The sequence below is a fragment of the Squalius cephalus genome (genome assembly GCF_949319135.1).
Source record: "Squalius cephalus genome assembly, chromosome: 12".
Classification (NCBI taxonomy): domain Eukaryota; kingdom Metazoa; phylum Chordata; class Actinopteri; order Cypriniformes; family Leuciscidae; genus Squalius; species Squalius cephalus.
The window spans coordinates 17963942-17991367 of NC_137133.1; the positions used below are offsets into that span (position 1 = coordinate 17963942).

At 36.5% G+C, this 27426-nt stretch overlaps 2 protein-coding genes across 4 annotated transcripts in view; both read right to left on the reverse strand.

Annotated features, from left to right (window-relative positions):
* Positions 1–37: 37 nt before the first annotated feature.
* On the reverse strand, positions 38–22366 carry sytl3 (synaptotagmin-like 3). 2 transcript variants are annotated; one of them, XM_079887792.1, is made up of 17 exons: positions 22263–22366; positions 12095–12215; positions 9568–9798; positions 9128–9343; positions 7865–7932; positions 7532–7586; positions 7363–7429; positions 7206–7278; positions 6956–7074; positions 5884–6015; positions 5314–5477; positions 5072–5171; positions 3808–3978; positions 1971–2061; positions 1524–1611; positions 691–881; positions 38–433 (listed from the first exon to the last, which is right to left on the reverse strand). In XM_079887792.1, exons 3-17 carry the CDS (start codon positions 9714–9716, stop codon positions 339–341), a joined length of 1779 nt encoding a protein of 592 aa, XP_079743918.1. In that variant the 5' UTR covers positions 9717–9798; positions 12095–12215; positions 22263–22366; the 3' UTR covers positions 38–338. The 2 variants fall into 2 exon arrangements, with proteins under 2 accessions (XP_079743918.1, XP_079743919.1); XM_079887793.1 differs by having other exon boundaries at positions 136–433; positions 1971–2058.
* A 2636-nt stretch (positions 22367–25002) lies between these two features.
* enpp1 (ectonucleotide pyrophosphatase/phosphodiesterase 1) overlaps positions 25003–27426 on the reverse strand; it is a 69686-nt gene continuing 67262 nt past the window's right edge. For both annotated transcript variants that reach the window (XM_079887786.1, XM_079887785.1), the window contains exons 24-25: positions 26507–26645; positions 25003–26174 (exon numbers count right to left, since the gene is read on the reverse strand). In XM_079887786.1, coding sequence (XP_079743912.1) covers positions 26022–26174; positions 26507–26645 — 292 coding nt within the window. In that variant the 3' untranslated portion in view covers positions 25003–26021. The remainder of the gene's footprint in view (positions 26175–26506; positions 26646–27426) is intronic.

Sequence of the window (27426 nt, forward strand, 5' to 3'; positions counted from 1 at the left end):
ATCATTGAGCTTCACAACAACTGGATTTATTTATTTTCCCCCAAAAGGTGTTTATTATATTAGAAATAAAGATTTATGAGCAACAAATCTGGGTGTCTTATTTAAGAAGTATAATACCGTACCGCACACCATCTTTGTAGATATATTCAGTTTATTAATTTATGAAATAATTTATACATTTTATACATGAAATAAAACATCAAAACTGTTCATGTCTGATGAAATAGGATGCAAGAAATGGGAATGAGAGTCTGTTCACAGGATTCTGTGGCCTCTTGTGAGCACAACTGCCACTTGCCAGGATCCGTGGGTCGATGGAAAGGATCCACGTTCTTCAGTTATGACCTCATGTTTGTGCTGACAGTTGCATGAAGTGGAAGAACGAAGTCATGCCACTCTCCTGGAATCTGCTGGAGGCGTTGCCATGAGGATTCTGCTGAAACAAGCAGACAGAGTGACATACAAGCCCATCTTGTGTGTGTGTGTGTGCAGACGAGTATTTTTAGAGAAGTCTACTGGTGCTCATTTATAGATACATCAAACATAAGATGATATAACTGGAATCTTGAGATCATGTGAACGTGCACTACCATATCAAATTTATTTGTTTTTGTAAGATCAAAATTACTGGAAAAACTGTGAAATATTACCATTTGAAATAGCTGTTTTCTGTGTGTGCGTGTGACTCACCGCCGGCCAGCCGTGCTGATCTCAGTAAGCGGTCAGCGAGGCTGAAGGTGTGTTTCTCCCACAGGTTGATCTGCAGGTTGGCCTGCTGGAGCTCCTGAAGTGAGACTCTGTTGAAGCTCATCTGGAGAGAATCGGTCTTCTTCAGTGCAGTTCTCTGCACCAGCTCTCTCTCTCCGGGAAGATGAAGAATCCTGGGGAGAACACACACAATTACTGCAACTGACATCAAATGCCAATATGACTAATATATCCTTGTGGAGAGGAGACAACAGATACATATCCATACAGTACCAATCAAAATTTGCTTTTTTTTTGTTTTGTTTTTACATAAATTCATACTTTCATTCCAGAAGGACGCATTAAACCAGGGTTCCTCAAACTCGGTCCTGGAGGGCCGCTGTCCTGCAGAGTTTAGCTCCAACACTGATCAAACACACCTGAGCAAGCTAATCAATGTCTTCAGGATCACTGGAAACTCACAGCTAGGTGTGTTTGATCAGGGTTGGAGCTAAACTGTGCAGGACAGTGGCCTTCCAGGACCGAGTTTGAGGAACCCTGCATTAAACCAATGAAAAAAGTGTTCAAATTTAACATTAAATAACAACTTATCTGAAAATGATGCGGAATCAAAATAATCCTGTTTACATGTACCTTAGCAAAGTTAATGATTTGGTTAGCATGCTAATCAATGTCCAGGAATCTGAGACAGGATACTAACTGAATGTCTTTCTAATAATTAATAAAGGTGGGAATTTTTCATAGTTTGCAGTGAAATTTAATATTTTATGTTTATTTGTGCCAACTTTACACATTGTTCTATATTGTCGACTCACCCCTCGATGTAAGCTGTTTTTGAGACGGAGAGCTTCCACACATCAGCGATGACAACTTTGAGCTGTCCTGCAGATCCCATCAAAATGTCTGTATAGATTAATTACAAGTGTTTTCATTATGAAATAGGCCAAGTTATATTTGATAAGAGTATTTATAATGAGCATTGGAAGATAAATGACATGAAAGGCCCATAAAACCCTGCTGAAGTAAACAGCTAAAACCAGCCTAGGCTAAGCTGGTCTTCCTGCCGGGTCAAGCTGGTCGTGCTCAACTGGTGTCCCAGCTTGACCAGCCGGATCAGCTAAAATAGAAGCTGGTTTTAGCTGTTTGTTTTTGTTTGTTTGTTTTCAGCAGGAAAGAGAGTATATTTGTCATTCTCTAATCCACACAGAGTCTGTTCTGGCAGAAAAGCCCAGAGTCCCAGTGTGTGTGTGACAGTCTCGTACCGTCAGTGTGTGTCAGGAACTGTAGTTGTGCTTTAAGCAGCAGCAGATCTGAAGTGAACAGCTCCACATCGCCACCTAGTGAATGTCTCTGCTGTGAAAGAATAGATCAGATCATTCACCTCAGAACATGAGCAGACGTTTGCATGATCATGTTGATTTGTTCTTTACACTTCCTGCTACTCTATTTTTACTTCCTTTTACTTGTTTTTGATGGCTTTAACATTAGCATAGACATTGCTCATTACTTCATATGCACTCCCACAAGTTCGGTTCAACCGATGTGCTAACTTCAGTTTTGAGGACAATCATTTGCTCCCATGGTTTCAATTGGGTCAGTTATTCAAGCATCAGCAATATTTACTGCTCCTGATCTACTCTCCTGGGTAGGGTTGCACCAGCCGTTCGTAAGTTCTTTCTTAAATTGGAACGTAAAGTCCACACTAGAGGCTTAGTAACTACTAGCTAGTTTGTAACTAACTCTGAACTTTATTCCGTTGCACCATTTGTTCGTAAGGCAGAACGTAGCTAGTAGGTCGTAAGCTCTCCATAAAGTAATGCGTAGTCGCATAATATGACGTTTAGCCTCGATGATCCAATAGCAGCCTTCAAATACGTGAGCAGAAGTTGTGTTGAAATGCTGTGAATTTCAGTTTATCCTTCATTCTTTTGCCTCACGTTACTAACGGTAAAAATAAGTTTCCATTAAATACGATACTTGATCATGAATAGCATAAGTGTTTTTGTAAATTACATTCAGAAACTGTATTTGAAATGAAATGAATAAGGATCAATAAATAAATATTGATACAAAAAACATAAGAAATTACGTTTATTGTTTATGACTGATATTTGACATGCACATGGACCGATGCACACAGCGGCGCGCTGTTTAGGACAGGTTCGTGTTAAAGAGCCGCTAACAAAGTAATCTTTTCACATAATGTTCTCTCTCTTAAAATGTAAGTGAGTGTAAATGTCAGCATAATCATATATGTCTAAAGAATTGAAGTCTGTCAGGTAAAAGAAGAGCTTATTGATGCAGTTCAGTCTGTCTGATATTTTATTCCATCCGTTACTCCTGATCGGAGGCTGCCGTAAATATTTAGTTTATACGTAGAGTTACGCTTCAACTAAGTTTAATGGTGCAACGCAAAAATATTTAGAAGTGCGTAAGTCGTAACTTAGTGTCCATTTACGTCAAAACTAGGCTAAGTTATAACTTACGCACAGCTGGTGCAACCGGCCCCTGTTACTTGAATGGTTAATAAACATTAATATTTATTAACTTATTGTTTAATAATTTTTCTCTCCCCATTACATTTTTTAATCATCATAAATTAGGTATAATTGAAATACTTAAACTCTCAAAATTGGTTAGGCATATGGATTTCATTTTCTAGCGATTTTTGAGTCCCAATTATTTAGCAAAATGTATATTTTGTATTTTTTTTTATATTTTTTTATTTTAGTTTAGTACATTTGCTTCACAGCAAAATTAAACTTCTATAACATTTTTACACTTTTTTTTATTTAATACAGTGCTTTCACGTATGCTATAATCTGATGAGTAATTTCATTTCATTTCATAACAGAGCCTATTAGCAATTTCATTGGGAAAAAAAGGTATATAGGATTGACTCTGAAATAATTGTCACTAACTTTTTACTTTTATTTTTTTACCTTAATTTAAGCAATTTCCACTTTTTTTAATAAGCTATAACATCTTTTTTTCATCTTAATATAATTTAAGTATAAATAACTTAGAATTTAATACAGCAACTGTACTTTATATATGTTTATATATATATATATATCAGATGAGTTTGACTGATCTTACCTTTGGGCCGAGTGAGTTCCAGACCGAGTGCTGAGTGTGTGTGTTCTCCAGACTGAAGTCTGCCAGACGGAGGAGAGTCTCACCCAGAAAGAGCTTGCGCTTGAGTCCTCTGGAGTGCCAGACTGAGACCTGAACCACACTGCTGACCAGCTGCTCACACTCAAGTGCACACTGCAAACACAACACCTGCATGAGGACCACTGCACTCAAGTGCACACTACAAACACAACACCTGCATGAGGACCACTGCACTCAAGTGCACACTACAAACACAACACCTGCATGAGGACCACTGCACTCAAGTGCACACTACAAACACAACACCTGCATGAGGACCACTGCACTCAAGTGCACACTACAAACACAACACCTGCATGAGGACCACTGTACTCACTATCTCTTACTCATAAACCTCATTACAAACCTCAATCCATAACCAGGCAGGCCACTTTAAAAATATGCAATGTATTTGTTTTTATGTTCAAATAATAACAACACTTAAAAAAATATATATATATATATATAATATACGTTAAATGCCACAATTAAATAGTGAATAATTTTAACTGCAACTTTAACATTTTTAATTTACCAATGCAACAACCAATGAGAACAATGAACTGCAATACTGTCCGTTTGACACAAGATGGCTGACCACAAATCATTCAGGGCAAAGGCTTTTTAATTACTTTGATTGGTTGTGAACTTTAACAAAAAATGTTTTGCCCACTCAGTATCTGTTTGTAAACTTGACTAAAAACATTTTTTTTTTTTTTTACTCTAACCAATAATGTTTGTTTATCTCACCCCTTGCATGGTCATTATAGTTAACTAAAAATAAAACAAAAACAAAAACATTTTTGATTCCTGAAATAAAATAAACATTAACTGAAATAAAATAAATAACAACATATAAACTTAACATACTTTTTTTAAGTAGTTGGCAAAATGTCTAATTTTCAGTTAGTTTAATTTGATGTACTAAAACAATCCTAAAACTAAAATACAGAATTATAAAAAAAACTATATAGGCATATTTAAAAAAGAATACAAAAAAAATGACAAAAATAGAGAACTAAATTACTAAAACTTTAACTAAAATTACAATAAAAAAGTATAAAAAATAGAAACCAATTCTAAGTAATAATACAACTATTTAGTATCTCGATGATACTAACATAACACTTTCATTGTTGATTTTTTTTGTTGTTGTTGTTTTTAAATAAAGTTCACAAGTAACTTTTTACTGCTTGTAAATACTCACTGTAAACGTTTCATTGTAAACCGGGTTATTTCCCCTCTTGACTGCTGTTTTCATTTTATTATTGTGACATTTCTTCGGAAGCAAACGGACCTTTACATACCTGTTTGTTCAAAAAGAAACAACATTTCTTGTCAGACCAACTGTATATAAGCAAAATATGTTACAGCAACGATGTTCTCCTAACATTATGCAAACATTTATTGTAATAAACAGCAAACCCACACTCTATCAAAACAACTTACGGATGACATTTCTTCCTCATATCTCCAAACATCAGATTTCTGCAGGCTTTGATAGTTATCTCCAAACAGGACGTCCTGTTGTTGTACCCGAAGGCAACCTCTATTTCTCCAGTCACGCTGTTTTCAAAGAACCCACAATCCATTCCTGTGCTGCTGTTGCTGTCCTGTACAAAACATGTCTTGGAATGAATTCATATGTCATTTAAATTCCCTTTATATATATATATATATATATATATATATATATATATATATATATATATATATATATATATATATACTAAAAAATAAAACAAATATATTGTATATTATATATATATATATATATATATATATATATATATATATATATATATATTATACAAATATATATTATACAAATGCATTATAAGTATTTCATATATATATAAATAACATTTTCAACATAAGCCTGTAATCTATTAAACATTGATGCCATTGATGCCATAAAAGGCTATCTTGCAGACTTTTGCAGACTACAGGGATTTTTTTTTTTACAGAAAGTTTTGCACTTGTTATCAGATTAAACAGAAACCGTATGTGAATACACACCCTGTGCTCATCGCTGTATCCGGATGTATATGAAACATCATCATCTGTCAGGTAAACTGTGCTTGATGATGCGTACTGCTCCGAGGATTTGGTGTTCTGGGAAAGATCGGGAAGACTGGGAGCTTTGGACAGCTGTGAGGGAACAATATCAGTTAGGACACGTCACACTAATGCAAAACATCTAGTCAGGGTCATTAGATGTCAAATGAATCAAAAGAACATTTGAAAACCTCTGAACATTTGAATGACGTCTCTTCTGCTCACCAAGGCTGCATTTGATCAAAATACAGTAAAACAGTAATATTGTGAAACATCATTACAATTTAAAATAACTGTTTTCTATTTTAATATATTTTAAAATGTAATTTATTCCTGTGATCAAAGCTGAATTTTCAGCATCATTACTCCAGTCTTCAGTGTCACATGATCCTTCAGAAATCATTCTAATATTTTTTGTTTTATTTTTTTATAATATTTTTTTTGTATTTTTGTATTATTTTTTTAAAATATTTTTTTTAAAACTAATTCTGTTCTTTCACTCTTTCTATTCATCAAAGAATTCTAGGAAAGTTTCTACAAAAATATTAAGAATATAAATAGTTCTCTACACTGAAAACTGTCAGAACTATTATTAGTAATTGAGCACAAAATGATTTCTGAAGGATCATGTGACACTGAAGACAGGAGTAATGATGCTGAAAATACAGCTTTGATCACATGAGTAAATGACATCGTAGAACACTTAACACATTTTAATCAAATAAATGCAGCCTTGATAAGAGACTTCTTTCAAAAGTTCAAAGGTTTCGTTCAATTTATTTTACAACTAAGAATGGCACTGACTGCACAGTTCTGCCCAAGTTAAACCTGATTGGCAGGAAATCTATGGTATTTATCAAGAACTTTATAGAAACGAGTTGCTTAGTAGATCTTAATTTAGATCTTCATTCAGAGGCCAGAGGAGAACTGACTCATTGCTGTTGATGCCTTGACATCAATTCAATTCAATTCAATAAAGCATAAAAAAAAAAAAAAAAAAAAAAAACAGTTTATGAAAACGTCCATCTCTTACATTGCAGGCTTTTTCGAGGGCGCCCTCTGAAAGACTCTTGCGTCTCGAGTTAATACGCCCGTAATCCACAGTCAGCTGACCGGCTTCCACACTCAAATCATTCTGAGACTTGGAGAGCTCTAGCATCAGGAAAAGACAACAACATCTGGATCAGGCAGTTGTAGACACTTTTGGGGGTCTCTGAGTTATTACAATGTTATTACATGTTATTAACAATTACCATGAAAAGGTTCTAGTTTTGTTCTCTTACTTTTTATGTGAGCACTGACAGACATCATAAGGTTCTCCATAGATTTAGTAAATGGCTTTGACATTTTGGGATCCTATATGGCAAATGCACACAAACAAATTATAAGGTGATGAAGAGACATAAAGAAAAAAAAAATAATACATATTATTCTTTTCACCTCTGATCTGTTAAATGATGGGACTTCTTTAAAGGGAGGAGGAGTTGGAGGAACGACTGCAATGAAGCTAAAACCAAATAACAAAATTAATAACACATTAAAATGATTGATTAAAAACGGATTAAAGAATTGTCGTGAAGCAAAGGAGGTTATTATAATGTTCTCCAACCTGAGCCGTTGATAAGACTGTAATAGTTTATCTCCGGTGGTCTCATGACTGTTTTCTAGGAACACAAAAAGACAGCATTCATGTATTAATATTGACATTTGATTGGAATGGTACTATTTCAACACAAATCATCATGCACAAATAGTACATATGTATTGTGAACGTAGATTGCTTATATTTATAGTACATGAGAAAAATGTGTAAAAACAAGTCGTGTGACATTACAGTGCCGTGAAAAAGTGTTCAGTGATGATATATTTCATTGTAAATTCAGTTTTTTCAACACAGTTATCATCAGTAATTGTTTCTATTGGCTAATTAAAGCAGACAAACCTTTGACATCCATAAATTTCTTTGCTTGCTGCTCCACAAACCATTCACCAGATTTGATCTTAAATTCCCTGAAAAAAAAAAAAAAAAAAAGTATTTATAATTTATAAAAAAAACCTCTCCAATGAGATAAAAATCTCATTTGTCCTTATGTCATCTATCTAAAGCTTTAGTAACACTTCACAATAAGGTTTAATTTGGTAATATTAGTTAACTACATTAGTTAACGTGAACAATGAACAATACTCTCACAGCATTTATTCATCTTAGCTGATGTTAATCTCAGATTTGACCAAACACATAAAACTGTTAACATCAGTTAATATACTGTGAACTAACATGAACATTTTATTAAAGGAATAGTTCACTTAAAAATTAAAAGTCTGTCATCATATATTCTCACTCAAGTTGTTTCAAACCTGTATGAGTTTCTTTCTTCTGTTGAACACAAAGGAAGATATTTTGAAGAATGTCGCTAACCAGACACTTCAATAGTAAGTCAATAGGGTCCATCAACTGTTTGGTTTCCAACAGAAGAAAGAAATTAATACAGATTTGAAACAACTTGAGAGTGAGTAAATGATGACAGAATTTTCATTTTTAAGTGAACTATTCCTTTAACTAACATAACAAAGATTGATAATATAAAAATATATTTTGGGTTGCATTAACTAATGTTAACAATTGACCTTACTGTAAAGTGTTACTAAAGCTTTGAATATGGTTTAATAATTAATGTCATTTCTGACACATATTCAGAGCCAGAGCCAGCAGAGGGGCGTCAGAAGTAAGGAAAATGGTCCTCAGCTAGAAACACTTATGGGGCCCATTCAAGTATTTGTCAGACCATAAACAAACCTTTCGCTTCTACAACTCTAAATCTAAAAGCTATGAGCAAAATACAAATGGCAGAGAACTGAATAATATTACTTCATAAAACATTTGAAGAATATATATCATCATACCTTTAGCCTACTCTGTAGAGCTAGTTCAGGAAGTTCGTAGGTTAATGTGTCAAATGTGACTGGAAACACTGTCCTTGACTGAAATGTTGCTATAGTAGCCTAATATTAAAGCTAGAAAGCCTATGCACTTGGCAAATGTGATTTTTTTTAAGTCTCCTCCCTTAAATCTCCATTAGGTTTAGGATTAGGATTAGGACTTTAACAACGGGAGTGATACCGTAATTTGGCAGGGAGATTCAAATAAGATTCAAATTAGATTCGAAGGTGTTATATAAAGCCATGAGTGATGTTTTGTTTTTACCTGAATGCATGACACATTGTGCACTTCCACTCTCTTGCGGACCGGACGACCCGACAGCGGTTACAGATGCGGTGACTGCATCCACAGCACACCGAACCACAGTCCCAGAACTTCCCTAGAGGTCGCTGACATCTCGCACACGATCTCTGACCATATGGACGAGTAATGGTCTTGGCACCCTGACGATAGACACCTTGAAGTTCTACCTTTAGCCTCCTAAAAAAAAGTAGTTTGAAATGTTATTTTTTATAGTACAATGCATTTTTAAATAAATACAAGAACGTTCTAGGAACCCAGACAGCAACATAGTGTCGGCCCAGATCCGGCCCACACGCGTGGAATCCACGTGTACCAGATGTGGCCCTGATATGGGCCGACACTATGTTGTCGTCTGGGAACATAGGGAAGAATTAGGACGTTCAGCAAAACCATTTTCGGACCTGATTCTGTCTGCTTCAATGGTTCGAAGTGCTTTGTCTCTCTGAAGAACCTCCAGGACTCGTTCTCTCTCCAGAGCCTGGAACAATCCGAGATCCATAGGGCAGAGTTGATAGTGTCGGTTTTCCCAGTTTTCCTCTTTGAGTTTCATTTCAATCCACAGTTCAGTTCGGTTCGGTTCAGTTCAGTTCAGTTCGGTTCAGAAGACGCCACTCTGCTTAGATTCTGAAAAACTGTTCAATGACCAAAATATGGTGGTGTTTTTATTTGGCTTTCCATCGATTAACGTGTTTAATAAATATATAATAATGTGTTTTAGTACAATTCAATTTATTTAAAACAAATGCTTAAAAAGGTATATTTCTGTGAGTTCACAGTCAGTGCAGCCCAAGCTGCTGCTAACCCATTCTCATGAGAAAACGTAACAATTTGACTAGTAGGCGACATACAGTGAAAATATAATAAAACATTGTCTATTCCTAAACCTAACGCTCAGTGGGGCGTACCAATACAGGCAGCACAAAATAAATGTAAAAATAGTTTGACTGTGCGAAACACCTTCGTAAAGACATACTCCATATGATTCGGCTAATGAATCAGAAAGCTTGCTAATAACATAGTTCTGCATTGCAAAATAAGTTGGATAAGCGAGTTATGTTCAATGATATTAGTTTATTTCAACAAACGGCAGGATTATATTGACTAAAGCCACTTTTTGTAATATTTATTCAAGATAACACTTTATTTTGATTGTCCACTTTAGACATTCAACTAACTATAAGTAGCTTTGCCACTACATATTAACTAACTGTCATTAGAGTATTAGTAGACTGTCTGCTTAATAAACACTTTATATTGATGGTCCGCCAACACACATTCTACTGACTGTAAGTAACTTTGCAATTACATGTCAACTTATTCTAATAACCCAAACACCTAACCTAACTGTCTACTACAGTCTACTATAGTATACTAACATCTGTTTACTACAGTCTACTAACAGTCTGCTATAGTCTATTAATAGTATACTACAATATTTGTTTACTAATGTTTAATGTCTACTACAGTCTACTAACGGTCAAGTACAATCTTCTAATGTCTACTACGGTCACGTCTACTACAGTATAATAACGGTCTACTACAGTCTACTAATGTTTTGCTAACATTCCCATTAGGTTATAAAAACGTAATTTCTGAATGTTCTCAAAACGTTCAAAACGTCCAGTTTTTCTTGATTAGCCTATGAGAGCATTCAGGATGCAAACATTGTGGGATGCTTTATATTTATAAATAATATTTATAAAAATGTTAGACGAACGCCCAACTAAAACTTTTGAGAAAAAAACCCTTCTGTGAAGGATGTATAAATAATGTTTTTGTACTAACATTTTGAGAACATAATTAAAGACCAGATAAACTTTGAATGAACATTCTATTAATGTTCCTGGAAGAATGTTTGTTTATAACTTTAAACTTTCCCTGTTAGCTGGATTGATTAAACATATTGCATTTTTTTCTAATTAATCATTATATCAATGAAATGGTAATAGATAATCAGCCCTAGTTAAAACACACCAGATGACAAAACCAAAAGCCAAATCAAAAAGCAAATTTTTGAAATGATGTCATTCTGACAATGTGTGGGACGACCCAGCAGCGATGAAACTGAGTCAATAGACCCTACACGGAATTCAGAGGAGTGTGGGAAGAGTCTGCTGTCATTTCCCACACTCTTCATGAGCTCATTTACGTGAAGTCACTTCGTTGTACTCATATCTGGTGAACTGCGCTTGTCATGCAATGGATGGGGTTATGCGGGAACCCACAATGTCTGGCCTTGACGGCTCAACGTGAAAGGCTTTTGCTGCGAGAGCCACTTCCAGGAAAGGGTTTGTGTAACAAATGCCACAAGCATATATACATAATTGTGAGAAGAGTGGACAACCTGGTTCACATAGATCGAATGTCCTTAAGTTTGGCATCCCTTTATTTGAATTGCCAAAACACTAGACAAACAAAACTAAACTGATCCACAGTGAATGGTCCAATTGGTTCAACTGAGCTACATGCATCCCTTAAAATCACAGAGGGTTTTTTGTTGCAAATTAAGGACCCCCAAATATGATGACTGATTTTTGTTCTGACTGTTATTATAGTTTTACAATCAATTAACCTCACGGTTTTCTAAATAATCTTTAAGCAGAATGAAATATTAATGTTGTCAAATTTGGTAAAACCACCGTTTTTAACATATTCCACATTTAAGTAATGTCTTTGGACACATTAACATTTGCAGCCCTAAAAATACATTGTCTTCATGGCAAGCTCAAAGTAGTAAGACAGCAATATTATTTAGATCTTACAAAATTATTGTACTTCCTAAATGTACTTCTCTAAAACACTTCATACCTTGCTGCTAACATACGTTATAAACTTTACTCGACCTATATTTTGCAGCTCTGATAAAACTGCTTGTAATAATAATCGCTACATTGATTTGTCATGATAAAATATTGCATGCAAGCTTACCTTCCAGCTGGTGAGATGTGACAGCTCAAAGATCTGCAATCTCAACCCTATATAAAGACTCAACGCTGGTCGTCATTTTCCACTTCCTTCCTGTTCACACGATGATGACAGGTCTGTGAAACTGAAATAAATGAGCACGACAGTATCTTCATTTCAAGAGTGCTGTGCAAGGCCACAATTTGATTCTCATCTTTAAAGAGATAGTTTGAAGCTGAACATGCAATCAATTAAATAATAAAACCAGATTATGATTACAGAAGATTAGCCTACAGCATTTCATTTAGAATTTTTCTAACATGCTTTTTACCTCGACGATCTTAATCAGTTCCATTTTTGACTTTGACCTACTAGCCTTTAAATACAAACATGAAGGTCTACAGGGGTCCTCTCTGTGATATAATTTCCTGTTTTATGGTTTTCTTTTCACTTGACAGCAAAAAGTTCCCTGCTTGTTCATAACTTCTAATTTTGATTTTTGGTTTCAAATATTAAAGTCCCCCTCTGGTAAAAATCTCATTTTAATGTTGTCTATATGTGTATGCGGTGTTTTTAATATGCTTTAAGACAAACCATGTGCAAATTCATAAGTCAACCCCATTGCTGAGTATTTTCTCTTTAAAACTGCAGTGAACCAAAGAGAGTCTCAAAAACATGGTTTTTGATCAAATTCTGGGAGGTGCAATCTCAACTGGTGCTGAGCTGCTCTATGATCTGGGTCTGGATTCACAAAACATTTCTTAAGAACTTAAGAAATTTCTTAAGATAAATTCTAGGAAATATTGTTGCGCTCAGATGAAGGCTAGTTGTAAGTCCAGGTGCGTGAAAACCAATGAAATGTATAAGAGGCTGTAAATGGTTCGCACTCTGAAAAACTAGACAAAGTCTTTAACAAAAAGAATCAATTTATTTTAATAGAGCAAGAGCAGACGTTTCAGCCATCCAGCTATTCTCAATGCTCATAATATTATTATAGAGCATTGAGAATAGCTGGATGGCTGAAACATCTGCTCTTGCTCTATTAAAATAAATTGATTCTTTTTGTTAAAGACTTTGTCTAGTTTTTCAGAGTGCGAACCATTTACAGCCTTTTAAGATAAATTCTAAAAAGGTTGTAAGAATGCTCTTGAGTGCAATTTGTCAGAAATTCTTAAGAACTTTTCTGAAGAACATGTTATTTTTGTTCTTAACAAGAAAACAACAGGCTTTGCTATTAACTGATTGATGACGGTTCTTCTCAATGAAAAACATCTAAGACAGTGTTTTGTGCTGACTACAGATAACAGTCATAATCATATACAATAAGCATGCACACTTTCCGTTGAGACTGGCTTAAAGGGAGTCTGGCACTCTGTCTGTGTGTTCTGTTGAATTAATTTGCTTTCCATCTTTGTATGAATGCTTTCATAAGTTGAATGCTTCTGAAAATTGAGTCATCATTGTAAAATAATAACTGACATCCCTATTTGACTAATTTTTTGTAGAATTCAGCAAAAACTCACATCACGCATATTCATGGCCGATCATTGTCCACATTATCGATCATTGGTGTCAATTCAGTTTACTCATGTGCTCATATTTGTAAAATATTAGAATAAATAATCCAATAAATTCATTAAACAAACCTTTGGGGATTGTTGGAGGTTATCCTATCTTTAAGAGATCATTTGTGATTATTTTTAAGAACATTAATTTCAGGAATTCAAAGGTTTTGTCTTTAGGACAATCTTAAACCCATTTAATCCCACTGGTCACAATTGTGACCACAATTTTTCTTTGCATATTTTAGTGTGAAATTAAAAAGTAACTCATATTATGAAGTACATATTCATATATAATGAAAATGTAAGATGTCTATACGAGTTTATGGCAGGTCTAACATGATTGGTTTGTTTGGTTATGTGACCACACACATTTATTTCTTGGTACTGTCGTCTTAACGGAAGGATGACATAAAAGCTCAGAAAGGACAGGTAAGAATACTAAGTTCCTTTTTGAATAGCTTATACATTTTTTGCACATGTCATCATGAAAGGGTTACCTATACATACACATTGAAATTAAATTAATACATGCTTTATTCTGTTGTGAAACTGCAGATAAATGAAGACGGTTACAATAGTGACCGGTGGTATAACACAGGGAGTCTATGTTCCCCATATGTAATTCTGTGTTATTTTTATGAACTCTCTTTCAGACTGACTTTAAGTCAAGTTTTGGATTTACTTAATAATAATAATAATAATAATAATTAATAATTTGTTACATTTATAAAGCGCTTGGGTACTTAAAGCGCTGCACATATGGAAGGGGGAATCTCCTCAACCACCACCAATGTGCAGCATCCACTTGGATGATGCGACGGCAGCCATATTGGACCAGAACGCCCACCACACACCAGCTTACTGGTGGAGAGGAGACAGTGATGAAGCCAGTCAGTATATGGGGATGATTAGAAGGCCATGATGGACAGAGGCCAAGGGGCAAATTTGGCCAAGATGCCGTGGTTAAACCCCTACTGTTTTTCGAAGGACATTCTGGGATTTTTAATGACCCCAGAGTGACTCTCTGAGCACCGTCCTTCTCATCCGAAGGACGGTGCTCTTTGGCAGTAGTGTCCCCGTCACTACACTGGGGTGTTAGGACCGACACAGACCACAGGGTGAACGCCCCCTGCTGGCCTCACTAACACCTCCTCCAGCAGCAACTCCTGGTTTTCTCAGGAGGCCTCCCATCCAGGTACTAACCAGCCTCAGCCCTGCTTAGCTTCAGTGGGAGACCAGTCTTGGGCTACAGAGTGATATGGCTGCTGGAGCTGGATATGCTCTGTCTTCCAGAGACTGGGTTAGGTCATGGGCCCAGTGTAGTGATGGGTTTGGCTGAACAAGCTGGTGTTCCAGGTGGATGCAACTTCAAGCATGACATGCCTGGACTCTACATCAGTGCTGTGGTCAACAGTTGGCTGTTCCACAGAGATGTCATGAATTGTGACTATGATCTCCTTGGATTTCAGCAAGTAGTTGCTCAAAGTCTCCTGAAAATATTTGGTACTGCACCAAAAGGACAAGGGAGGCCATCCTCAATGTCAGCTTCTGTGACTGATATACCCAGGTTTGATGGTGTTGCCCACTGGCTGATAAACACAGGTAGGCAGGACACAGTTGTGATTTAAAAAAAATAAAATAATTCCACTGTTATTTCTTTAGGAAGGTGATATATAATGAGTTCCACACCAGCACACAGTTGTGACTGTTGATTGATAATTTTTGTGATGCTTTCCTGTTATTCATGAATTGTTACATGTTCCTTGGCATTGTTACATGTTTCCTACCATAGGCTCATTTTTAATCATTTGTTTATTTTAATTTGTTTATTTTAATTTATTATTTTATTTCTGTACGTTTTTTTCTTTTCATTTTGTAATTTTAAGTATTTTGCATCATTTATAATGATTGCATTCTAAGCAATTTCCTATAATTTATTATTTCATCATAATTTAATTAAAATATTTGTGCCATGTTGCTGCATAGGATTGCTATTTTGTCATTTTTTAAACTGGGCCAGACAATGTTTAATTCTGTCTTCAAACTAATTTCTGGAGATTTTTAATTTATTATATACCCCATAGACTTAGACTCCCTGTGTTCTACCACCGGTCACAATTGTGACCAGAGATAAAACTCTTATTTTCATGGACTTTTCAAGTTTATTTTTTTACATTATTGACATTGATTGTTTAATATACTTGCAAATACCACACAAACTCATAAATTTCATCTCTGGGAAAAATTTGGGATTAAATGGGTTAAGAATAAAAGATAAGAACATTCTTACACTGTAAAAAATGATCGTAATTTTAACGGTAAAAGACTGTAAAAATGCTACAGTGAAAAACTGTTAATTGGTTAACAGAAAGTTTCCGTATACGGTAAATAACTGTGATAGATCTAACGGTACATTTAATGTAATTTTACTGTAACATACCGTTAAATTTACAGTTTTTGAAAGTGAAAAAACAACTCATTGTATAATTTACAGTGAAAAACCGTAAATTGACATTCCCACAATTCCCTGTGACACTTCACATTTGATGTATTTTTGTTGAAATAACTATGTTTCTTCATAGTTTTCTTCGTTTTTTCTAATCAGTTATGTACATTAGGGGTTTATGTTACATTTAATGTTGTTAAATTAATGTTTATTGCATTTTTAAAATTTCATGTGTTACCTTGATGGTGTTTAATGTTTGTGTGCAGCTTCTATATATATTAGTATTAACTTTCTTGTGGAAGAACTGCTTGTGTTGAGCTTTGATTGATCATGTGACTCTCATTACTGCTGTGATTGGTGGTTATCAGTATACAAAACAGATATTAATACTTCAATAGGACGGTAAATTAACATTATATCATATTACTGAAATCCAATGTTAAATATACAGTTTTTTCCGTAAAAACAACGGGAAGAAATTACCATTTTTTTACAGTATTTTTCCGTTTTTTAACAGAAATTTTCTGCCGCCCCTGCTGCCAGAAAATTGCAGTTTTTTTACGGGTTTTTTTTTTACAGTGTAGGAAATGTTTTTGGGAATACAAAATATTCTTAACTTTACTCTTAAATTAGAAAACAAGAAGAATATAGCAGTCAAGGATAATTGTATTCTTTAGAATGTTTCATGAATCCGGTCTCAGGATCTGGACTGATCATTGAGATTGGCAGTTCAAACTAGAAATACTATTAAGGGTAGGGGTTCGAATTTAGGGTTGGAGGTCGGGTGAGATTATGTGTAAAGATGAGGGTTAGGATTAGGTTTGAGTTGTTTTAGTGACACACCAAGCCGACGGTTGGCTGTCCGTGAGCATCTGTCACACTTGTGTTCCACACGTCAGCTCTAGTCAGATTCACGTCGATGGGAGTTCGCCCGATTCAGCATGTTGAATCAGCGTCAGGCCCGTCGCTGAGAGAGGTCACTCTGATTGGCTGTTCATTTAGTGAATGTGTCTAACACGAGAATAAAAGCCAACATGACGAAAGCGAGCATAGAAGTCACTGACTGGCTAAACCGACTGTCTGCTAGCCGTCTCACGTCACCAAGGTCAGATAAATCCCATCACATAGAGCCTCTTTCACCTAGATATCATCATATAGATACTGTGTATGTTCCCCGAATTAGGAAATACAAAAAACTTCCAAACCCATCTAAGGTTAAAAATTTAATTGATGTTCAACAAATAAAAAACAGATATAATACAAATGAACAAATGATAAAGCTTGGGTTGCTGAATATTCGATCCCTTACTTCAAAAGCACTTATTGTTAATGATATGATTACAGACTATAACCTAGATGTGCTGTGTTTGACAGAAACCTGGCTAAAACCAAACGATTACATTACTTTAAATGAGTCCACCCCGCAAGATTACTGTTATAAACATGAACCTCGTCTGAAAGGCAAAGGCCCTCCCCCTGTTGCTGTAATTTATAGTAATATTTTCAAAATTACTAAGAAGTCTAGTTTCAAATGTAATTATTTTAAGTGTTGGTGCTTAATGTAACAATATATAGTTTAAATGATAAATCACGTTTGAGATTTGTGCTGGCTACTGTATACAGGCCACCAGGGCACCATACAGACTGTATCAAAGAATTTGCTGACTTTCTATCAGAGTTAGTACTGGCTGCAGATAAAGTACTAATTGTTGGTGATTTTAATATACATGTAGATAACAAAAAAGATGCATTGGGATTGGCATTGGCATAACTATTGGAGTTAGACAACACGTGTCAGGACCTACTCATTGTCATAATCATACTCTAGATCTAATATTATCACATGGAATCAGTGTTGATGCCGTTGAAATTCTGCAGCAGAGCGATGACATCTCAGATCATTATCTATTCTCGTGTAAACTTCATTTAGCCAAGGCTGCAAAGCCGACTCCGTGTTACAAATATGTGAGACCTATCACTTCTGCCACTAAAGATTGCTTTATTAATAATCTTCCTGATCAGTTTCATCATCTCAGCATCACAGATAGCTTAGAAGAATTCGATGTGACAGAAACTTTTAACCCTCTCTTTTCCAGCACTTTAGACACAGTTGCTCTTTTGCGCTTAAAGAAGATTAAAGAAAATAGTCCAACGCCGTGGTACAACAAGCACACTCGGGCCCTTAAGAGAGCAGCCAGAAAAATGGAGCGCAACTGGAAGAAAACAAAACTAGAGGTATTTTGTATTTCATGGAAAGAGAGCTCGATTACTTATAGAGAGGCCTTGAAAGCTGCTAGATCTGCTTATTTTTCAACCCTATTAGAAGAAAATAAACAAAGCCCTAGGTATTTATTTGAAACAGTGACTAAACTAACAAATAATAAAGCTTCAAGCCCAGAAGTTTCCAAGCAGCACAGCAGTAATGACTTTATGAACTTTTTTTTTTTTTTTTTTTCTCCCTAAGGAAAAATTAGATTAATTCATTGCTATAGGAGAGGACGAATTTTCTAAACTCGTTAAATCATCTAAATCGACAACATGTATGTTAGACCCTATTCCGACAAGCTACTGAAAGAGATGGTTTCAGAGGTCATAGATCCTCTTCTTAATATCATTAATTCATCTTTGTCATTAGGATACGTACCAAAAACCTTTAAGGTGGCTATGATTAAACCGCTTGTTAAAAAACACAACTTGATCCTACAGAATTAGTCAATTACAGGCTGATCTCGAATCTACCTTTTCTGTCAAAGATAATAGAAAAGGCAGTAACCTCACAACTATGTTCCTTTTTAGAAAGAAATGATATCTGCGGGGATTTCTAGACCGTACCATAATACTGAGACAGCTCTCATTAGAGTCACAAATGATTTGCTCTTATCATCCGATCGTGTTTGTATCTCGCTATTAGTGTTACTTGATCTGCATTTGACACCATTGACCACAACATTCTTTTAAATAGACTTGAAAATTATGTTGGCATTAGTGGAATTGCGCTAGCATGGTTCAAATCATACTTATCTGACCGTTATCAGTTTGTAGCAGTAAATGAAGAGATGTCTTATCGATCAAAAGTTCAGTATAGCGTACTACAAGGCTCAGTACTAGGACCGTTGCTGTTCACTCTGTACATGCTACCATTAGGAGACATCATTAGGAAGCATGGCATTATTTTTCACTGTTATGGTGATGATACTCAGCTTTATATTTCTTCACGCCCTGACGAAACTTACCAATTCACAAAATTAACGGAATGCATAGCTGATATAAAAAAATTGGATGACTAGTAATTTCATATTACTTAATTCTGAAAAAACAGAGATTCTAATTATTGGACAAAAAACTTCCTCACGTAATAACCTAGAATACTGTCTAACACTTGATGGCTGCTCTGTTAAGTCTTCATCGTCGGTTAGGAACCTGGGTGTGCTCTTTGACACCAATCTTTCATTTGAAAGTCACGCATCTAATATCTGTAAAACCGCATTTTTCCATTTTAATAATATTTCTAAATTCCGTCATATGCTCTCATTGACAAATGCGGAACAATTAGTTCATGCGTTCATGACATCAAGACTAGATTATTTTAAAGCTCTTATGGGTGGTTGCCCTGCATGCTTAATTAATCAACTACAGCTGGTTCAAAACGCAGCAGCTCGAGTTAGTACTAGAACCAGGAAGTATGACCATATTAGCCCCATTCTGTCAACACTGCATTGACTCCCTATTAAACATTGTATACATTTTTAAATATTGCTGATTACTTACAAAGCACTAAATGGTTTAGCTCCACAGTACTTAAGCGATCTCTTAACGCATTATAGTCCTTCACGTCTATTGCGATCTCAAAATTCCGGCCTGTTGATAATACATAGAATATCAAAATCGACTGCTGGTGGTAGATCTTTTTCCTATTTAGCACCAAAACTTTGGAACAGTCTTTCTAACATTGTCCGGGAAGCAGACACACTGTCATTTCAAATCTAGACTAAAAACACATCTCTTTGACCTAGCATACACATAACACATTATAGACTTCTATAATTCAATGTTAGGCTGCATAGATTAGGTCAGCCGGAACCGGGAACACTTCCCATAAATCCTGATGTACTTGTTACATCGTAAGAAGAATGGCGTCTACGCTAATATTAGTCTCTCTGTTTATCCCGAGGTTTACCGCAGTCAGCCGGATCCAGGCCATATCCAGATCTGATGAAGGACCTGCGCCTGGACGCGATGACAACGCAGTGCTGAAGTGTCAACTAGTCTCTCCCCTGTGAAGGCCTCCTTCCCTTCCCTTTACCTCTGTACAGATAAAACGTTGTCGGGATAATTCCGGTGCACGTCGCTACGCGGAAGATATAAAAATTCTGTATTATAAATTTTAAGGCCAGACAAGTAGTTTGTTGAGGGTTGGTTTGTAAAGAAGGACTACACGCCTGCGCACATATATTCAAACATGCATACCTATAGAATAAACACGTAATACGCATGTGCACGCCATCAGCATTCTCACAGGATCGCATTTTTAAAGTTTGTGCAGAGAGAACTTAAGAGTTTTCTGTTAGAACGGTGTCGTGTTAGCGGCCCCTAAGTTAATAACTAATGATCGTTGCGACGGAAGTGAATCAATCAAAACTAACTTTATCTGGACAATAACTTTATTCTAGAGCTGCTGTAAAGCCAAAACAATCTCTGTTACTTTAATTTCCTCTTATCACTGTAAAGCTGCTTTGAAACAATGTATGTATGGATGGATGGATGGATGGATGGATGGATGTATGGATGTATGGATGGATGTATGGATGTATGTATGGATGTATGGATGTATGGATGTATGGATGGATGTATGGATGGATGTATGGATGGATGTATGGATGGATGTATGGATGGATGTATGGATGGATGTATGGATGGATGTATGGATGGATGGATGGATGGATGGATGGATGGATGGATGGATGGATGGATGGATGGGTGGGTGGATGGATGGGTGGGTGGGTGGGTGGATGGATGGATGGAGTCATTTATATAGCACTTTCATATGTACTACTGTACACCCAAAGCGCTTTACAATCATATCAGGGAATCTCTCCTCAACCACCACCAGTGTGCAGCTTCCACTTGGATGATGCGACGGCAGCCACAGTACAACAGCGCCAATGCGCTCACCACACACCAGATGTAGGTGGAGAGGAGAGAGAGTGATAGAGCCAGTTCAGTGGATGGGGATTATTAGGAGGCCATGATTGGCAAGGGCCAATGGGTGGAATGTGGCCAGGACACTGGAGTTCCACCCCTACTCTTTACAAGAAGTGTCATGGAATTTTTAATGAACACAGAGAGTCAGGACCTCGGTTTTACGCCTCATCCGAAGAACAGTGCTCTTTGACAGTATAGTGTCCCCGTCACTAAACTGGGGCGTTAGGACCCACACAGACCACAGGGTGAGCACCCCCAGCTGGCCTCACTAACACCTTTTCCAGCAGCAACCTGGTTTTCTCAGGAGGTCTCCCATCCAGGTACTAACCAGGCTCAGCCCTGCTTACCTTCAGTGGGCAACCAGTCTAGGGCTACAGGGTGATATGGTTGCTGAGGTTGGGATTACTATTAACTTGTAACATAAACGACTCTGGGTAAATGCGAATTAGGTCACGGATATAGGGAATTTTGGAAATATTAATAATCATAACTCATGGTCATAATTCATAAGTCGCATGTACATTTACTTCATCAATTATCGAGATTACCTTGTTCTGTAACTGGTCTGATCATCAGTCATTCGTCCAGCGAATAAATGTAAGATTTTCAGTTAAGAAGGGGTATTTACAAACTCCAAGAAAGTTTTATCTTCTGGCCACGAACATCAAACTTTCTGAGTTTATTAATTAAAACTACTCAATGTAGTCTATAATATCGAGCTTGTAGCTTAATTAGATCTTTTGTTTCATTGACTTATAAAAGCGGGCTTTCAAACACAGAGACAGTTAAAAGTATATATGGATTTTAATAAATGTAAAACTAGAGATTATTTGAGCTACAAATACAAACGTACGTAAAAATACAAACAACAAAACAAACAAACATTTAACCAAACAAGAACATACGTGATCAGAATGAATGAAAGAAAGAAAGAAAGAAAGATATAGAGAGAAGGGAAAAGCTAGTAATTATTACATACAGAAACCTAAGAGCCAGACACCTGAAATCAGCTTTAGAGGGATCCAAAGATACTTGCAAGTCTGTTCTCTGTTCGGGTGAGGCTGAGACAGGAAGGAAGAGCGGACGGTGTCCTGTTTCTGCTGCGTCTTCCGGTGTCGCGGGAAGCTTGAAAGGCTCACTGAATGTAACGTTTACCGGAAAATAAGATTCATCTCCCGTGAAGGAAGAGGCAAAATATAACTTAGTTGCAAAGACCGGCAGCTACGACTCGAACACGTGTTTGTCCGAGGAGAGGGCCGGAGCCTTCTTCAGATGTTCCTTGAAGCCGGGGAGAAAAGGCGGAAGCGGTGAGAGCAGGGTGAGAGAGAGCGAAGTGGGGGTCTCTTCCTTTTAAAAGACATCTGTTTACGCCCTCTTTTTTGGACAACAGCAAATCAGATCTTCTGATCTGAAGCGGGAAGAAAGTTTCTTTGTGTGAAGCAAACACGCCTACCTTGACTGTCATGTGAGAGATCGAAAATAACATTCATATTTAGAAATATGGTATTTCCTGGAATAAATGCATATTATTGTACTTTGCAGTCAAGATTCGACTCCGACATGTTTTTCCATTACATTGACACCTCGAATGACGTTTTTGCATGAAAGAAATACAGGGTTACATAATTTCCTCATAATCACTAGCATAGTGATTTTGATTAACGTAATAACGTTGCATAGATACCTTAGACATTATCTGGCCAATTATACACACATAAAAATACATATCAAAAACATTGTTATTGGAACAAATGTCTGGAATGTTGGCTTGCAGAGGAACTGAATGAGCTGCAGCTTTGGAGTCATAAAAGTTTATGACCAGGTCGAGGTCGGGTTACAAGACACTATTGAGGAACCTTCTTTCAGTGAACCTTTAGAATTCAAAATTATACTCTAGCAAACCACACCTCTATTATAAGGCAAACTAACCACACATGCATAATGGAATTGTACATATATTTAAAAGAAATATTGCTTATCCTGAGTTACACACAAAGGTTGGTCTCTTGGTGTGTGTGTGTGTGTGTGTGTGTGTGTGTGTGTGTGTGTGTGTGTGTGTGTGTGTGTGTGTGTGTGTGTGTGTGTGTGTGTGGAGTATCTGGAATGTCTCGAGTCTTGTCACGTGAAAGGCAATAGGGGTTTTAGAGGGGATTCTCCAAAAACAGGGTTCCCTTTGTGACTCAAATGTCCCTCTGGGGAGCCACAAAGATGCAATTTTGACCATTCAAGCAGACTTAGAGGCGCCATGAACAAACTCGTTGTCTAAGGAGACAACGAAGGATGTGTTTGGAGATCAGGATTTACTAATTTGAACAGCATGTGACCGCATGTCATAGTCATTGTCGTTACAAACTATTATTTATGCACTCCCCTGAGCTCCATCTGTTATATTAGTGTGAAGTTGCTAGGCTTTCTTTGGGCCTCCCTAACATACGTTGGATGTAGCTAGGCTTCTCTCTCTCTCTCAAGAGAGTGACCTTATCATTAGGCCTCTGTCCTCCAAGCTCAGTCTGGGGCTAAGTTGTTAGGTTCTACTTAGTCACTGCTCTTGAACTAGAGCATTGTTATAGGCCTACTCTCGCTATAGAGAGTCATTCTATTAGAGGCTTCCGCTCCATTGACCTCCATCCATTATTGTGTCAGACTGCTAGCCCTGTTATGTAGCTTCCTTGACAGGCATAGGACGTTGTGTATTCGTCCTATGAGCACAGCCATGGGATAAGTGGTTAGTCTTTCTTTGAGCCTCCTTGGCTACTGCAAGCATTTGCTAGGCCTCCTCTCACTAGAGAGAGTTATCTTATTGAGGCCCTTGACCTCTGCTAGGGTAGCAATTGTGAGTGGTAGGTCCTCTGTGAGCCTCCTTGGCTACTGACCCTAGTGTGGAGTGTTGCTAGGCCTCCTCTCATTATGAGAATCATTGTATTGAGGCCTCCACTCTGCGGAGCTCCGAGGGCCAGTTAGACTGAGTTTATAGCTCCTTTTTTAGATTTCTCGGTACTGTCTTTGGGTTAGAGCATTGCTAGGCTTCTTGTTTGATGCCTCCACTCTTCAGGGCTGTTTGAACAGAAGTTCTGAGTGTTAGGCTCTCTGTGAGCCTCCTTGGATGCTGGCCTGAATATGAACGTAGTTAGGCTTCCTCTCTTTAGAGTCATCCTGTTGAGGCCTCCGTTCTTGAAAAGCTCCGGTCTATGACTATTTTCTCTTTAAGATACCAAGCTCTTGAGCTTGCCTGTGAGGAGCCTTGTAGCTCAGGCTCTGGCTGCAGGGAATTGATCACGTTGCTGGTGTACACCTTAGGGATGAGGACTCCTTTGAGTCTTTGACTTAGGTCAGCCAATACGGCATCCCTTCAGCATGTTCCCCATAGCGTACTCTTTCTAAAGAGAACATCTCAGGTTATGCACGTAACCATGGTTTCCTGAGAAGGTGAATGCGCACATCTCCTTCAGGCAAGAAATGGATTATATTTTTTATAGGTGCTCTTTTATACTCAGAGTAGTGTATACACACTAACATTTTAAAAGTATGGAATTCATGTTTTTTTTTAAGAAGTCTCTTCTGCTCACCAAGGCTGAATTTATTGATCAAAAATACAGTAAAAATGGTAATATTGTGAAATATTTTACCGTTTTATATTTTAAATAGTAAAATATATTAATATTTTAACAGAAATCATTCTAAAATGATGATTTTGTGATCAAGAAACATTTCTTCTCATTATAAGTTGAAAAGAACAGCATTTATTTGAAATAGAAATCTTTTGTAACATTATGAATGTCTTTACAGTCACTTTTGATCAATTTAATGCACTTTTGCTGAATAAAATGATCAACTAACTTCTGAATGTTAGTAGGTAATTTTTATAAGAAATGTAAAGGTCCATAATGTAGTAAAAATCTTATTGAAGTAAATGATATTGACAGTGATGCTTAATGACATTTAACTATAACAAATTGCACAAACAAAATACATACACAAATATTAAATATTTAATCATTATTCACCAAACAAGACAACCTACAACATGCTATTCACTGCTTACACATTGTAAACCTTGAAAAACAAAAGTAACATACAAATGTAATAAGAATGTTGATTTAGTAATATCAAAACTGACCTGAGAGAGTGAATCAATTCAGGCATCAGAAACTGACACAGTGACATACATGCCTTCAATTGTTGATGTATTTCTGCTTTCTGGCCTAAAGGGGGAGTAAAAACCACTTTTATACTAGAGTAAATAATTCTTGAATTGGCTTGGACATGTTACAAACAGCTGGAAAGAGCATTTGCTGTAGAACAATTTAATAAAACAACGCAAGTGACACTGAGAGTGATTCCTGTGGAAAATGTGGCTTTCCTGTTGTTTACGCAAAAACTCTTGATAAAGTTTCTTTTTAGATATTTTTTTCTTTTTTAACTGGATGAATGCAGGATCAAGTCTAACCACAAATCACTAACATGTGTGCTGAAAAACAGTTTTTTAGTTACTTCTTTCTGGGCAGTTTCTAGTTCAGTCGGTACTTTCCCAGTTATAAATAGATTGCCTCTGAGAATAAAGAATTAAAACAGAGATCATAAAGGGTTTAATTTTTCCATTTTAGGAGTTCAAAGGCCCTCTGGATAAACTTGTGTTTTTGATTCAGAGCCTGGTAAAGCTCAGCTGCATTTCAATGTTGGAAAAAAATCCATTGCGAATGAACCTTTTGTGGCCTGCAGATGCAGTAAAATGAGGATCCTAAAATGTTTTGAGTGCGGTCTTGAGTTGTAATGTTTCAGCAACAGATATCCGGTTATGATAAAAGCTCAAGCCCGTCAGTAGCTCAACGTCTCTGATTCGAGCCACGTGAAGCTGAACCCAGTCCTGGAGCCATGAGTAGTCTGTGCCATTCTGGAGAAACAAACGGTAAAACAAAAAATAATTTAAAGTGTACTGCCGAATGTACTGACAAGCTTTTATGGTCCACCAAAATATACTTTGTCATTTCTTTTAAGTCAAGTACTTAAATATATAAATAAATAAAAATATGTATTTAAATTATAATCAAGTACTTGACATGTGCATTAGTGCTCACAAGTGGATATTAAAATTACCCTAGAGTGTCTCAGGTTCACACGAATGCAAAAGTTAACAAGTTACCGAACAAGCAAGTTACTCAACTTCTTTCTCAGTAAAAAGCTTATGGTCGCTGTGGTTTAAATCATGAACGGCTGATTACATACATGACATGTTTCCAGATGATCAGGTCGATGAGGAAGAATGAAAGACACAGCATCTAGAGGGCCGTCACACTCTCGGATGGGAAGGGATGAGTTCTTACAGCTTGTAAGAATCACAAAGAAATGTGTAGGGATGGGGTTCCTGAAAGCAGAAGAGAATCATCTGGATGAAGGGAGGAATACAGTCTTATGCATTTTGAAATAAACATCTGGCCACCAGTGGGCAGTATGGGCCCTTTGTGAGGTACCAATAAGGAAACAAACTCATCAGGTCTAAGGCCTGTTGACTATGGAAGCTTGTTTCCGTCACTGAATAATAAATAAATAATAATAATTGCGACTTTTTATCTCACAATTCTGACTTTTTTTCTCACAATTGCGATATATCAAGTCAGAATTGTGACTTTTTTTCTCAGAATTGCGAGATATGAAGTCAGAATTGTGAGAAATAAAGTCGCAATTCTGAGAAATAAAGTCGCAATTGCGAGATATAAAGTCGCAATTGCGAGATATAAAGTCACAATTCTGAGAAATAAAGTCGCAAATGCGAGATATAAAGTCGCAATTCTGAGAAATAAAGTCGCAATTGGGAGATATAAAGTCGCAATTCTGAGAAATAAAGTCGCAATTGCGAGATATAAAGTCAGAATTGCATGTTATAAAGTCAGAATTGTGAGATACAAACTATTCTGAGGTAAAAAAAAAAAAAAAATCCTGTGCAATTCTGTGAGATATATATATACTTTTGTATAGGAGGGATGCAACAAATTGATAAAAAGCCGAAGCAAAGTAATTTATAATGTTACAAATAAATGAATAAACTTTTTATTCATCAAAGAACAATGAAAATATATATCACGCTATTCACAAAAATATTATGCAGCAATTCATATAATAATGATAAGAGCACCAAATCATCTTTG

Excerpts from the sequence above, each read along its gene's own strand:
- sytl3 (XM_079887792.1), bottom strand. The coding sequence starts at position 9,716 with ATGAAACTCAAAGAGGAAAACTGGGAAAACCGACACTATCAACTCTGC. Across the intron at positions 5,172-5,313 it reads ATGAGGAAGAAATGTCATCC|GTATGTAAAGGTCCGTTTGC; the intron begins GTAAGTTGTTTT and ends TTGAACAAACAG. Across the intron at positions 1,612-1,970 it reads GTTCCTGACACACACTGACG|ACATTTTGATGGGATCTGCA; the intron begins GTACGAGACTGT and ends TAATCTATACAG.